This window comes from Cottoperca gobio, chromosome 12 (genome assembly GCF_900634415.1).
Source record: "Cottoperca gobio chromosome 12, fCotGob3.1, whole genome shotgun sequence".
In the NCBI taxonomy this organism is placed as follows: domain Eukaryota; kingdom Metazoa; phylum Chordata; class Actinopteri; order Perciformes; family Bovichtidae; genus Cottoperca; species Cottoperca gobio.
The window spans coordinates 18,579,124-18,593,065 of NC_041366.1; the positions used below are offsets into that span (position 1 = coordinate 18,579,124).

At 42.3% G+C, this 13,942-nt stretch overlaps 1 protein-coding gene across 3 annotated transcripts in view; it reads left to right on the forward strand.

Annotated features, from left to right (window-relative positions):
• LOC115016930 (tenascin-like) overlaps positions 1-13,942 on the forward strand; it is a 37,601-nt gene that overhangs the window by 14,589 nt on the left and 9,070 nt on the right. For 2 of the 3 annotated variants that reach the window (XM_029445047.1, XM_029445048.1), the window contains exons 4-11: positions 144-1,457; positions 1,821-2,084; positions 2,171-2,286; positions 3,335-3,488; positions 4,697-4,966; positions 5,108-5,293; positions 5,386-5,475; positions 5,622-5,885. In XM_029445047.1, coding sequence (XP_029300907.1) covers positions 144-1,457; positions 1,821-2,084; positions 2,171-2,286; positions 3,335-3,488; positions 4,697-4,966; positions 5,108-5,293; positions 5,386-5,475; positions 5,622-5,885 — 2,658 coding nt within the window. Of the gene's footprint in view, positions 1-143; positions 1,458-1,820; positions 2,085-2,170; positions 2,287-3,334; positions 3,489-4,696; positions 4,967-5,107; positions 5,294-5,385; positions 5,476-5,621; positions 5,886-6,077; positions 6,480-7,403; positions 7,827-8,427; positions 8,698-10,063; positions 10,343-10,506; positions 10,780-12,112; positions 12,386-13,205; positions 13,518-13,942 lie in introns of all 3 variants that reach the window. The other variant, XM_029445049.1, reaches the window with a different exon arrangement.

A 13,942-nucleotide genomic window follows, 5' to 3' on the forward strand; every position in this document is an offset into this window, starting at 1 on the left:
GAGAGTGGTATCAATCTTCTCATCTAGCTCAAGAAAGTGAACCAGCTATTGAAGCTTTGATGACAGAAACTCTCAAGCTGATTGTATTAAAAAACATTCTAACAGAATTGGTAAAAAAAAATGTCTTTACTTTCTGATCAAAGGTGAGTTGGGAACTAAACCTTACTGCAGTGGTCATGGAAACTACAGCACTGAAACCTGTGGCTGCATATGCGAGCCTGGCTGGAAGGGGCTCAACTGCTCTGAATCCGAGTGTCCGAATAACTGCCACGGCCAGGGCCGCTGCGTTGGCGGAAAGTGTAAGTGCTTCAAGGGCTTTGCCGGAAAAGACTGCACTCTGGAGGTCTGCACTGCGGACTGCGGTGCACACGGCAAGTGTGTGGGCAGTGTTTGCATTTGCTCGGGTGGTTTCTTCGGCGAAGACTGCTCTCAAACAAAGTGCCTCAACAACTGCTTAGGCCGCGGCCGCTGTGAAGATGGAGACTGTGTGTGTGATGAACCCTGGACTGGATTTGACTGTTCTGAAGTCATCTGCCCAAAAGACTGTTACGACCGTGGACGCTGCATGAATGGCACCTGCTACTGCGATGAAGGGTACGTTGGGGAGGACTGTGGTGACCGCACTTGTCCAAACAATTGCCACGGTAATGGTTTCTGTGTAGATGGCCAGTGTGTCTGCGCTGCTGGATTCAATGGAGAAGACTGCTCTCGGGTCACCTGCCTCAACGACTGTAACGACAGAGGTACGTGCTTCAACGGGATGTGTATCTGTGACATGGGCTATCAAGGCGCAGACTGCAGCCAGTTAGCTTGCCTGAACAACTGTAACAACAGAGGCCAGTGCATAAATGGACAATGTGCTTGCGATGTTGGTTTCCAGGAAGACGATTGCGCCGAGCTTTCCTGTCCAAACGACTGCCAGCACAGGGGGCGCTGTGTTAACGGCCAGTGTGTGTGCGAGGAGGGCTTCGCTGGTGAGGACTGCAGCATCAGGACCTGCCCCTCAAACTGCTATGGCCGCGGCGAGTGTATTAAGGGACGTTGTGTGTGTCATTCAGACTTCACCGGTGAGGACTGTGCTGAACTGAGCTGCCCCAACAACTGCCGAAACCGCGGCCGGTGCATCGATGGGCAGTGTATTTGTGACGAAGGCTTCAGTGGAGAAGACTGCAGTCAGAAAGCTTGTCCCAACGATTGCCTGGGCCTGGGTGACTGCGTCGATGGCAAGTGCATCTGTCAAGAAGGCTACTCAGGAGACGACTGCTCTGTGCACGCGTGTCCAGGCAACTGCAACAACAGGGGGCGCTGCATCAATGGAAGGTGCACATGTGAGAGTGGGTATGAAGGAGAAAGCTGTGCACAGCTGAGCTGCCTCAATAACTGCCAGGACAAAGGCCGCTGCGTGAACGGTCGGTGCGTCTGTGATGAGGGATACATTGGAGAAGACTGCTCAGAAGGTAAGAAGCTCTGTTCAGTGCACGACAGAAACACACACAAAAAAAGGATTTGGCAGTTCACAAATCCTGAAAGTTTCCATGTGTTAACTAGATGTACTATAAAATTAAATCCAGAGTGAGGCATTTTCCTCCTATTCTCCAAATTCACTCACCACTCTTCCTGAAACTATTTCAGTGAATATAAAAGAGGTTTTTGGTTTGTGTATCGCCGTTGTCTGCACTTTGTTCACACTTTGTTGGCAGTTGTTGACACCATGGCCAGATGTGGCTCTGGAGTTTGCATTAGCTGTGTGCTGGATACTCTGTGATTGAGGGCATGAGAAACTTTCCAACAACACCTCCTTGCTTTCTTTTATTCCTTAGTGTCTCCTCCAAAGGACCTTAATGTGGGCGATACCACCTCTGACACGGTGGACCTGAACTGGGACAACGAGATGTTGGTGACAGAGTACATTGTGACGTATGTGCCCACCAGTCCTGGTGGTCTTCAACAGCAGTTCACTGTGGCAGGAGACAAAACTGCTGCCACCATCAAAGAGCTTGAACCTGGCATTGAGTATCTGATCAGTGTCTATGCTGTTCTGAGCAACAAGAAGAGTGTCCCTGTCAGTGCGAGGGTGGCCACAGGTACATCAGTCGTCTCCATGCTAGTATATTGTAAAAACGTTGATGTCGATGATCAATTAAATATTTTTTTGCTTCCATCCCTCCAGAGCTTCCAAAGCCAGAGGGTTTAATATTCAAATCAGTGAGAGAGAGCTCAGTGGAGGTGATGTGGGACCAGGTGGACTTCTCCTTTGATGGCTGGGAGATCTATTTCCGCAAGACGGTCAGTCTGCCCAAAGGAGATGTCCTTTGAAGGCTGGCACAGAATTTCATCAAGCGACAGGGGAAAATGTGATAACGCTAGGCCAGCTTATTGGAAGTCTCAGCAAAACATGGATTTATTTCACTGCTAACCATTAAAATTGCTTTGACATATGGGAAACCTCAGTGAGTGCAAGTCCGGATGTCATAGTACTGTGGGTAAATCTGCTGCTTAGAATCCCAGGCAGTGATTACTAAAAATAAATTACTCTGCCAGCTGATAAGTCAGAGGCCTTTTTTAAACTTTGCAGTTGCTACAGAGTTTTTACCCATTTTTAAATATGCATGTCCTTTTCTGACCTTCATGTTCATGAATGTCCATTTTGTTAATGGTTCATGTGATGTAGTTAACGTAGATGTTTAATTTGTGCTCAATGTATTGCATGCAGCATTGTTCCATACATTACCTCTTTAAGTTTAAGAGGATAAAGATTAGCACAGGTAGATTTCTGCAGGAGAAACCTGATTATTTACACAGCTGAGTAAATAAATAATTATACATTTTGGGAAATGAATTTATTCTTTTTCTTGCTGTGATTTAGACAAAAAGATCGATACCACGCTCATATCTGTACAGTAAATATGAACTGCCAGTTAGCTTAGCTTAGCATAAAGACTGGAAACAGTTGGAAACAGCTAGCCAGGCTCTGTCTGAAGGAAACGTCACATTGACTACAAGACTCCTGGAAGTCAATGTTTTTGTTTATATTGAATAAATGAGATCCAACGTGTTCATTTGTGAGCTTTCAAGGTGCATGAGTGAGTATTTATTGTTTACTCTTAGACAGAGCCGGGTTAGCTTTCCCCCCTTGTTTCCAGTCTTTATGCTAAGCTAAGCTAACGGTCTCGTTATATGAGAGTGGTATTGATGAAGCATTTTTCCCAAAAATGTCAAACAATGTTTGAAGAAATCTAAATGCTGACCAACTGAATGTAAACTTGACTTTGTAGATTAATTAAAGGCAGTCAACAGGATATTTCACATTGATTTATGCTTTATGTCCTTGCAGAAAGAAGAAAATGGAAAAATCGTGAGCACCCTTCCACCTACTCAAAACCAGTTTCTCCAGTCCAACCTTGCACCAGGACAGGAGTATGAAGTCTCTGTTGCCATCATCAAGAACAACACCAAAGGACCCCAAACATCCAAAAGAGTCACTACCAGTGAGTCTCAGGCTTCTTTTAGCACTTCACTTCACTTGAGCGCAGAGTAAAAAAAAATACATTAATGTCAAAAAGTGAAATTCCATAATGAAAAGAAGAGTGATAACAGGAAATCCCTGCTGGCTCTCCATAGTTCCATCTAACAGATTTCAGCTAAAGAGTAATAACTCGGACACATTGAATCTAAGCCTCGCATGACCATCTAATAGGTTTTTATTTCATTCTCACTAAATCTTTCTCTTAGCTCTCGCCTTCTGCTTGCTGAAGTTTTTATAGCAGCATATCCCCCCGTACATTAGGTTGAAATGCCTCCAGTTGCTTATGCAATGGATGTGCCACGCCAGGCAAAACAACTTTCATTGTACATGGGAAAGCCATTTGGTTTACAAGTCTGTGTGTATCTGCTCTCTGGGTATCACGCCGTTTCATTTCTGATGTCATTTATTTGTGTGGGCTGAAACTAGACACCGCTCCCAGAAATGAATGATAGAGGTAAAGTTAAACCTTTCGTTCCCTAGAGGTCTTTGTACCATGGAGACAACATGTCTCCTCCACATGTTAACACAGGAGATTTGTCAGGTAGTAAATATAACGTCAGACTGAAAGGGAATCGCATTATATTTCATAAAAGTTGTTTTATCTCATGAGAGAGCCAAGTTGAGTCTTATAAGCGCTGTTTTGTGCAGGAGTTGTTGGATGTTTGGTCCTTATCTTACTCTCACAACAACTTATGAATGTTTCTATTGGAAGCTAAATCCTTCCCGTGGAGTCTGATTAAATCTTTGATATAGTTGACAACAACTTTGCAGACACTTCTCTGCTTAAGAACAATAAAGGGATAGTCAAACATTTTGGGAAATAAGCTTATTTGCATGCTGAGAATACCACTCTTATGTCAGTTCTTTTTTTAATACTGTAGATAATATGTACATTTGTAATGATGTACATTTTAGTATTGCGATGTCAGTATACCACAATAATATCAGGTTTATTTTAAATGTCTGTGGCTCCTTTTTTATTGCTGGATATAATTTGTTCTCCACTTTAAAGATAGATGGACTGTATGTCAGCTAATAAGGACAGTCAACCATATCATAGTGACTCAACCCTTTGGTCAGAGCAATTTGATCACCATTTGTTTGAGAGTGAAGGGGAAGTCATTTCTCCTGCATTTCTCCACTCTTGTCTCTCTCCCCTGAATCCCCCAGAGATCGACGGCCCCCGGGAGGTGGAGGTGAAGGACGTGACGGACTCCTCTGCTCTGGTCAGTTGGTCTCAGCCGGCGGCTCCTATAGACAGTGTCACGATGGTTTACGGGCCCAGCTCCAACCCATCAGATGAAAGCATTGTGGAGATTTCCCCCCCGGACAAGCAGTACAGCATCGACGGCCTGAGGCCAGACACCGAGTACAAGGTGTTGCTCATCTCCAGGAGCGGAGACCTCACCAGCGACCCTACCAACACCACATTCACGACAGGTAGGCTTGTGATGGCTGTAACTGCACAGTTATATTTAGTTTGGTTTGCATGACAAACATGGTTGTTTCTAATAACAGCCAAAACTGTGTATAAATCTAAAGCTTGTGAGCAGAAAGTGTGATTGTAACCTTTTTTATTAGACCTGGATGCCCCCATGGAGCTGCAGGCTGTGTCCCAGACAGACGACAGCATCACGCTGGAGTGGACTAACAGTCAAGCTGATGTTGGCATTTATCTGGTGAAATATACGACCATCTCCGGAGCGACTCACGGTGAGGAAAACATCCCACGAGGACCAGGAGCCACCACAAAAGCTACTATCAGTGGTAAGGGTCAAACATATATTCAGCACGACCACACACGACTTGTGTTGGTCGTACCACGTGGTCATTTGTTCTCCCGTCCCTCTGTGTGGCAGGGCTGAAGCCAGGGACGGAGTATGGGATTGGTGTGACAGCCGTGAAGAAGGACAGAGAGAGCGTCCCTGCTACTACAAATGCAGCAACTGGTGAGAAAAGAGCCTACAGTCCTCCTTCACACCCCTTCATGAATACACAGAAATTAAACTAATTGGGTGGCAGTGATTTGTGTTGATTTGCAGCGGAGGTGTAAAAGATTTACTGTCAATTTCACACACTTTTCTCTTCTTTTCAGATATCGACCCTCCCAGAGTTTTTGAAGAAACCGGGTCCACAGAGACCTCCCTCGCCTTGAGGTGGCAGAAACCTCAGGCCAAGGTCGGTGCCTACCGGCTGGTGTACGTCTCCAGAGATGGGCAGGTTGAGGAGGTGGAGATCCCAGCCAAAGCGACTAGCCACGTCTTGTTCAACCTGACGCCTGGGATGAGCTACACCCTCACTTTGGCCGCAGAGAGGGGGCACAAGAGGAGCGCACCTGTCACCTTATCTGCATCCACAGGTTGGTAGGGAACAGTTTTACCACAATAAGATCCAGAAATAAATCATAACGCATGCCTTCAAGGGAGGTGTTTGGATTTATGTACGTTTTTATATTTTAAATGATGCACACCATCAAACACACCAGAAGATGAGATGCACTTGCACCTAAATGATGCAGTCTTGATTTGTGCCTTTTTTGTTTTTCTTGTAGCCTCTTTCACATTTTATTTAGCTGACTCAGACGACCGTGAGCTAACAACTCCTACAGGCGCGGAGGACAATATCATTAGCTTTGTGTTTTTAGACCCTTCTGAGTCCCAGTTTTCAGTTGAGACGGAGCCTGAGGATGAGCTCGGGAAGCTGAATATCTCGGGCATCACGCCTGACGGATTTGACCTCTCATGGAAACTAAAGGCTCACAGTGTCTATGATAGTTTGGCAGTAGAATATAAAGACACTCAGCGATTATGGGATGTGAGAGAGGTCCAACTTCCTGGGAATGCCACTGGCTCTAGAATCCACGGCCTGAATGCATCAACAGAATATCAAATAAAACTTTATGGAAATGCCAGTAGCCAGAGATCTGCGCTACTTGACGCTGTTGCAGTCACAGGTATAAGCTTCTTCTTTAGTTTTTAGGGACATTTTGTCCTGTTGTTGTTGTTGTTTGACAGTTTCAGTGGAAATGATGTCCTGCTCCAGCAGAGGTCAAATAGTTGCTTGGATCCGAGTAGCGATATGATTTGCATGCTGGTATTTAATTCATTGAGATTTCCCAGCAAATGGATTTTTATTTTTGTATTGCAACCACCATCTGCATAACCGTTGGCATGACACAGTATGATGACAAACCCAACAGAGATGATTGTATTTCAACAAAAAACAACTTTTCATCTCATCCCGTTTGTCATGAGGCTTCAATACTGTGGCAGAATGTTGCTTCCCAAAACTCAAATACAGGAAGAAATGTACAGCGGGAACAATGTCCTCGCTGAACACCTTCAGATACACTGGCTGTCCCGATTTCTTCCTGCATCTGAGCTTTTAAATGCAACCATTTTGCTCTTTGAAAGCATCTGCATCGTTCATCGTCTTCAATATCATTTAGACAATTAAATGATTCTCCAGCAGTCTGGGAAGTTGGCATGGTACGTCACTCGCATGTCAAACAAGTCACTCGGAACAGACTTTCTTTAGGAACAAAAAGGCTGTGCATGGCTTCATCATCGATTTGAAGAAAACTGTGTACTTCCACTCTGGTGGACTACTCGGTTGCTTCAAAAATTAATGGCGCTGACTCAGTGCCATTAATTCCTTAGCTGTTGCTTGATGATATAAACTGCGGTCCTGGAAAACCACGGATGATAAGAAAATTATGAAATCTTCACAGGAAAAATGACAGAACTTTGCAGAATTCTTTTAATTCTACAATAACTTGTATTCTTATTTAACCCAGTTTCTTCTTTACAGGTTCTTTTTCAGTCACCAGCAGATCCGGTAACAAATTCATTCTTTAACCTGCTTTTATTCACTGTAGCACCCAAACCTACCTCTCCAGATGTTCTTATGCTGAGCATCAAAGATGCCCCAACAACCCCGACAACTGCTCTGGATTTTGAAGCAGTTCAAAACCCAAATCCCCTCCGTCCTCTAAACACTTCTGATACTGGTGTGATGAGCTCTGGGGCTGAGCCTGAAAGCTCGAGCCCGGGCGTATTGGGGGACCTCACAGTCGATGTGACCTCCACCAGTGTAAGCCCGACTCGGTCGGCGCCCGACGAGGCGTTTGAGCAGCTCAGTTCTCCGTCAGGGGCGACACAAGCACATGTGACCACACTGCCAGGAAGTGTGAGGAAGGCTGAAGTAGAGGGTTTGTCCCCCTCCACACAATATAATATTACAATGCAAGGGCTGGTGGAAGGGAAGCGATCTTTACCTCTCTCAGTTTTTACTACTACAGGTACATGGAGCAAATATTTATTTTCTTTAGGCATTCATCACAACCCATCATCATCACATCCATTTACTATTTATGCTCTAAATATTTCAGGATGGCTGCAGACTGTTGATGTTTTATCTTTCAGCCCTTATTCACGGCGGAGTATTGGGGCCACAAGAAATCCAGCAAGATTTTGAAGAATATTTTGAGATTTCTTTGAGGGAAAAAACATATTCTATCAAGATTTGTCATAATATTTATCAATAATCAAAAAATATATATATAAAAAAAAAAAAAATCTACATATTTCAAGACTAAAGTCATAATATTTAGAATTTTAAAGGAATATTTCAAGATATTTTTTTCAAGATTAAAGTCTTAATAGTTGGAGAAAAGGTTAAATATTTTAAGTTTCAAGTCATGATACTTTGAAAAAAGGAATTAAAGTAATTTGTTAACCCTTTTTCTCATAAATTTCCAATTGAAGTCTGAGATATATGAGCCCAAATACTCCGTCGTCCTTATTGTGATGAATAATGTGACTTGAAAATGTATTTGAAAGTAATTTCTAAAATCCATCTCGCCATTCAGTTGACCCCACTCTGATCTGTCTATCTACCAGAGGAGCTGAAGCCCATGGTGGTGAACCTCACCATCTCTGACATTACATGGGACGGCTTCACTGCGTCCTGGAGCCCCATGGGTGGGGAATTTGACAGCTTTGTCATTGAGGTAACAAACTTGGAGAATTTCGAAGAGAGCCAGAACCTCAGTCTGTCCGGAGACGCTTTCAGCCTGAGCATCTCTGGGCTGAATCCCAACACCGGCTACATGGTTGGCCTGTTTGGGCTGTATCAGGGCTCCTTCCTTGAACCCGTGTACACTGAAGCCACCTACAGGTACCTGCAACTTGCAGCGTTGTAGCGTTTTAGTCCTCTAACTCTTTCTTTCCTTTTTTGATTTTTAACTTTCTATTTCAGTCGGTGTCTGTGAAGCATACACTGACACTAGAACCTCTGTTGTCCCACTTACAGTGGAGCGTCCACACCTCGCTGCATGAATCGAGAACAACATAATAACCTAATTCTGTTTTTTGTCATCTTAACCAACATGCCATGAACCATTCTTTACCCTCCAGCCACTGTTTCTGTGTAGCTGAGAGAGGGCGAGGTGATGGCCCTGTGCCGCATCACTGAGCAAAGCAAACGCCCCTCAAATGTTCACCCTTACCCCGAACTGCTCCCTCCATCCCAGTTACCAAAGTGCATGAAGACCCTCCCTCCCTCCCCCCCCCCCCCCTCTACCATCCCCTGCATCGTGGTGAGGTTTGACGCTGATGTGCTGCAATGATTGCAAAAGCAAAACCAATAACTTTCACCCTCACACGCCTGTCACACCATGACAGCGTGACCATCTCATTTCATCACAGCAACACTCATTCAGTGTATAATTGATTAACCTTGAGGGATCATTTGCTCATGGATGTGCTCACATGTGAGTTTTACTGACTTCTGTTAGTTTGTGTGAGATAGTGTGTCGATTCTGATTCAGAACCTCAAAGTAAATATCCTCATTTCTTTTGAACCACTAGGTGGCAAATGATTAAATCTACTTGTCGTTATCAAGGTAAAAAGCTAATAATATAAGGTTTATAGTAATGCCACCTTGTTTTACATCTTAATGACGGCCTAATTTATCTGCTGCATGTTTTGCAAGAAACTGACTTTATTTGTCATTGCATGTAACAATATGTTTGTAGCTCTGTAGCTGTCCTATTCTGCTTTTCCTCTCGTCCAACATTATGCAGAATTTATCTTGTTCTTAATGTTAACGTATCAACTGCATGATCAGACCTCCCTCCATATGCATGAAAGATACTTTTATTTTATACTATTATATTTCTTCCTTTGCCACATTTTCACATTAAAATCAACATTTTATTAGTTTAGTCTTGCAGGCCAGTATTCTTCAGCTCTTTTCCCCTTGTTTGTCCATCTAATATCATATTTATTATGAAAGTAATAGGAGTAATTGGTTTAAGACTCAAGCTGCCAAGTTAATTTTTATGCCAAAATATATGCATGTATTTAATCTTTTAAGCTACTCAGACTATAAGGAATTGCAAGTGGGTGGTGGTGAGTTTCCTGTAACACAATACACATTTTATGTGATAAATACAAGTAATTTTTTACCTCTATCATTATGTTTTACAAAATGTTATTTTTAATTTAATTTTTTTATCTAATAATGATTTCTCTCTTTAGTGAATCAACCAGTGGTTGGCATACTATATATCTCAAACTTAACGTCAGAGAGCTTTTCAATCTTCTGGAACGGCACGGAAGGAAAATTTGATGGTTTTATCCTGGAGATAATTGGTTCTGATTGGCTGACGGAGCCCAAGGAATATAACATATCCCACAATGTAAAGTCCCATGACGTCACAGGGCTCAGGCCCAGCACTGACTATGTAGCCTACTTCTATGGGACATACAAGGGATCCCGAACAAGTGCTGTCAGTATTGTTGCATCAACAGGTATTTAGATTTTGTGTATTACAAAGAATAGGGTTATCTAATATTAGATTTTAAATATTCTTATCTGCACTGTAACGTTGACTTGGGCCTGTATACATAGAGACAATTACATACCTTCTATGTCAATGAATGAATATATTTTATATTTTTCTCTCCCCTTGTAGCTGAAGAGCCTGATTTGTCCAGGCTAGTTGTTTCTAACATTACCTCAGACAGATTTTCTCTGTCGTGGCGGACAGGAGAGAAGGCTTTTGATAACTTTATAGTAGAAGTCAGAGAGTCTGCTTTGCCCTCGCAGGCAATGGGGCGCGCTCTGCCTGGAGACGTGCACTCCACAGTCATGGCCGGGCTCAAAGCGAGCACAAGCTACAACATAAAGCTGTACGCCAGCGATGGTGGCCAGAACACACAGCCCCTGTTTGCTGTAGCTATAACAGGTATCAAATTACATGTAGGCCTGTCACGGTAACTGCTTTTGTTGTACGATATATTGTCCCAAGAATAATGGCAATAAACTATATTATTTTAAGACTATATTATGCCACTGATATAATGATAATATAACAGCATAATAATGCAAGTAAACCCTTTTGAAGAGCAATTAACTTCTATTTTTTAAGAATATTCAGACATTGGAATTGGAATGTGAAAAAAATATTCAAATATCCTAAATAAAAAACGATAAATAAAATAAAACCACACAACAAAAACATTAAATAAAATGGACTCTCGGGTTCTGTGCAATGTCTGCGCAATGCCCAAGATAGTGGTTGGAAAACACTGCTGTTTATTCTGGCATCACGTACATCACGTATATCGTACAATAAGTCGATAACGTAGATATTATCGTAGACATGTCCATATATCGTACAATAAGTCGATAACGTAGATATTATCGTAGACATGTCCATATATCGTACAATAAGTCGATAATGTAGATATTATCGTAGACATGTCCATATATCGTACAATAAGTCGATAACGTAGATATTATCGTAGACATGTCAATATATCGTACAATAAGTCGATTACTTAAATATTAGCGTAGTCATGTCCATATATCATAGAACAAGTCGATAATGTAAATATTATCGTATTCAAGTCCATATATCGTACAATAAGTCGATAACATACATATTATCGTAGTCATGTCCAAATATCGTACAATAAGTCGATGACAATGATCGAGGTTATGTCCATATATCGTACAATAAGTCGATTACTTAAATATTAGCGTAGTCATGTCCATATATCATAGAACAAGTCGATAATGTAAATAATATTGTAGTCATCTCCATATATCGTAGAACAAGTCGATAACGTAAATATTAGCGTAGACGTGTCCATATATCGTAGAACAAGTCGATAACGTAAATATTATCGTATTCAAGTCCATATATCGTACAATAAGTCGATAACATACATATTATCGTAGTCATGTCCAAATATCGTACAATAAGTCGATGACAATGATCGAGGTTATGTCCATATATCGTACAATAAGTCGATAACATAACAATGATCGAGGTTATATCCAAATATCGTACAATAAGTCGATAACAACAATGATCGAGGTTATGTCCATATATCGTACAATAAGTCAATAACAACAATGATCGAGGTTATGTCCATATATCGTACAATAAGTCGATAACGTGATTGTCGTGACAGGCCTAATTACATGCATTTTCTTTGACACTGCATGTACCAACCACATTGTGATTTACCAGCACAACATAACTGAAAAGCCGTGTTCTTTTTCCTGTTCAGAGGACGTCCCACAGTTGGGGCCCATAGCTGCTTCATCTGTGAGCCCACATAACCTCAGCTTGTCCTGGAGCACTGTGTCAGGCCACTTTGATGGCTTTGTTATCCGGGTCAGTGACCCCGAGCAGCAGTCTGATACACTGGAGTTCAGACTGCCTGGTGAAGCCCGTAACATTACGATCTCTAACCTGATGGATGCCACAGGCTATGATATTGAACTGTACGGTATCTCTCATGGGCGCCACACTCCCTCTGTGCTAGCCCACGCCGTCACAGGTACTACGTATTTTACTCGTATTTCAGGATTTAGACCTGCAGATAACAAATATTATTTTAAGTTCCAATAAGAGAACATTTGACATGCATCATGAGTATGTGTTCATATCGTAACATTAGCTTTGACAGAATAATCCTAAAATGTTTTTATATACTGTAAATGTTATTCATCTCATGAATATTGGCTGCTGTCTTTTAGCTCACATTGTACTTAAGTACAGTAGTTGTGTAAATGTACTTAGTTACTTATCACCACTGGGTAATGAGCTGGCATGGATTATATTTATCTTTTATAGTGTAGAAATGTCAGTAGAAGACATCAGCCAGAATTGTGTGAAGATGCAGTACCACTAATGACCACTAGATGTCTGTGTTGACTTTTATTCAATAGTACCATTTGCTACGTCTTCTATTGGGCATCTTCACCTGGTTGTAGGCAGATCCCAGCAGTGATGGCTACACATTTCATTTGTGTGGCTCCAGACAGTAAATCTAAGCTTCACAATGTGACATTTCGAAAGAGGTTGCATCCATTTTCTTCTACAGTCTATTGTAGAACTATGCAAAACTCTTATGATGCATGCCAAATTTGCCCTTTCTGTGTTTTGGCCTTTAAATTTAAGAGGGATTCAGATCAGATGTTCTCATCTTAAACTTATTTTTGCCTTTTAAAACTGATAAACTCAAAATAACAACTTTTCTAAAATGCTTTTGCAACCATTGCACACATTATCTACCTAATAAGATCTTCTTCCCCCCTCCCACATGTGTTCCCTTTTCACACAAAAAAAAAAAAAAATTCAAACCAATTCCTCTCCAGCTCCTTTGCCTAAAGTGGAAAACTTGACCATTTCCAACATAACCCCCTACGGCTTCCGTGTTTCGTGGGAGGTGAAGCAGCAGCAGCAGCCGCAGGGGGGGTTAGCCCCCTCTAGTGGCGGCTTCAGACATTTTCTCATAGTGGTGACAGACTCTGGCTGGCTGCTGGAGCCTCAGGAGTTCACTGTGCCGGGAAACCAAAGTCACCTGGACATCTGGGGCCTCATCACCGGCATAGGCTATGAGGTCAGGCTGACCGGGGTGTCAGAGTCAGGGCTTCTCTCTCGGCCGCTGACTACAGTGGCTGTGACAGGTACCACTCACAGTGCACTGCAAGGCCCCTCGTCTTACTAAACAAGTGTGAACTACTGTACATATATGATCATTAAACCTAATGATCCGACTGAAGTTTCACCATCACAACCTGGCAGCTCTCTGAATGGCATCACGCTTTCTTGTATAGTACTTTTATAATAATTGAAGATATGATTTAACAAAATGTACTGATACATTTTGTTTTCTGCAATGTTTCGATGGTGAGGCTTCAGCTCCTGTACCGTTACCTAACCCTAACTCAGATTTATAACAAATCTTTTCCAGAACATTCTCACTTTTCGTCTGTTTTTAAGCATTTGCTTCGTCACCGGGAGGAAGAGATGTGGAGCTCCCGCCTGTTTTCTTCTTACCGCCGAAATATGAGCAAGCATATTTGTTTGTTTTCATATTAAATGTGTTTTC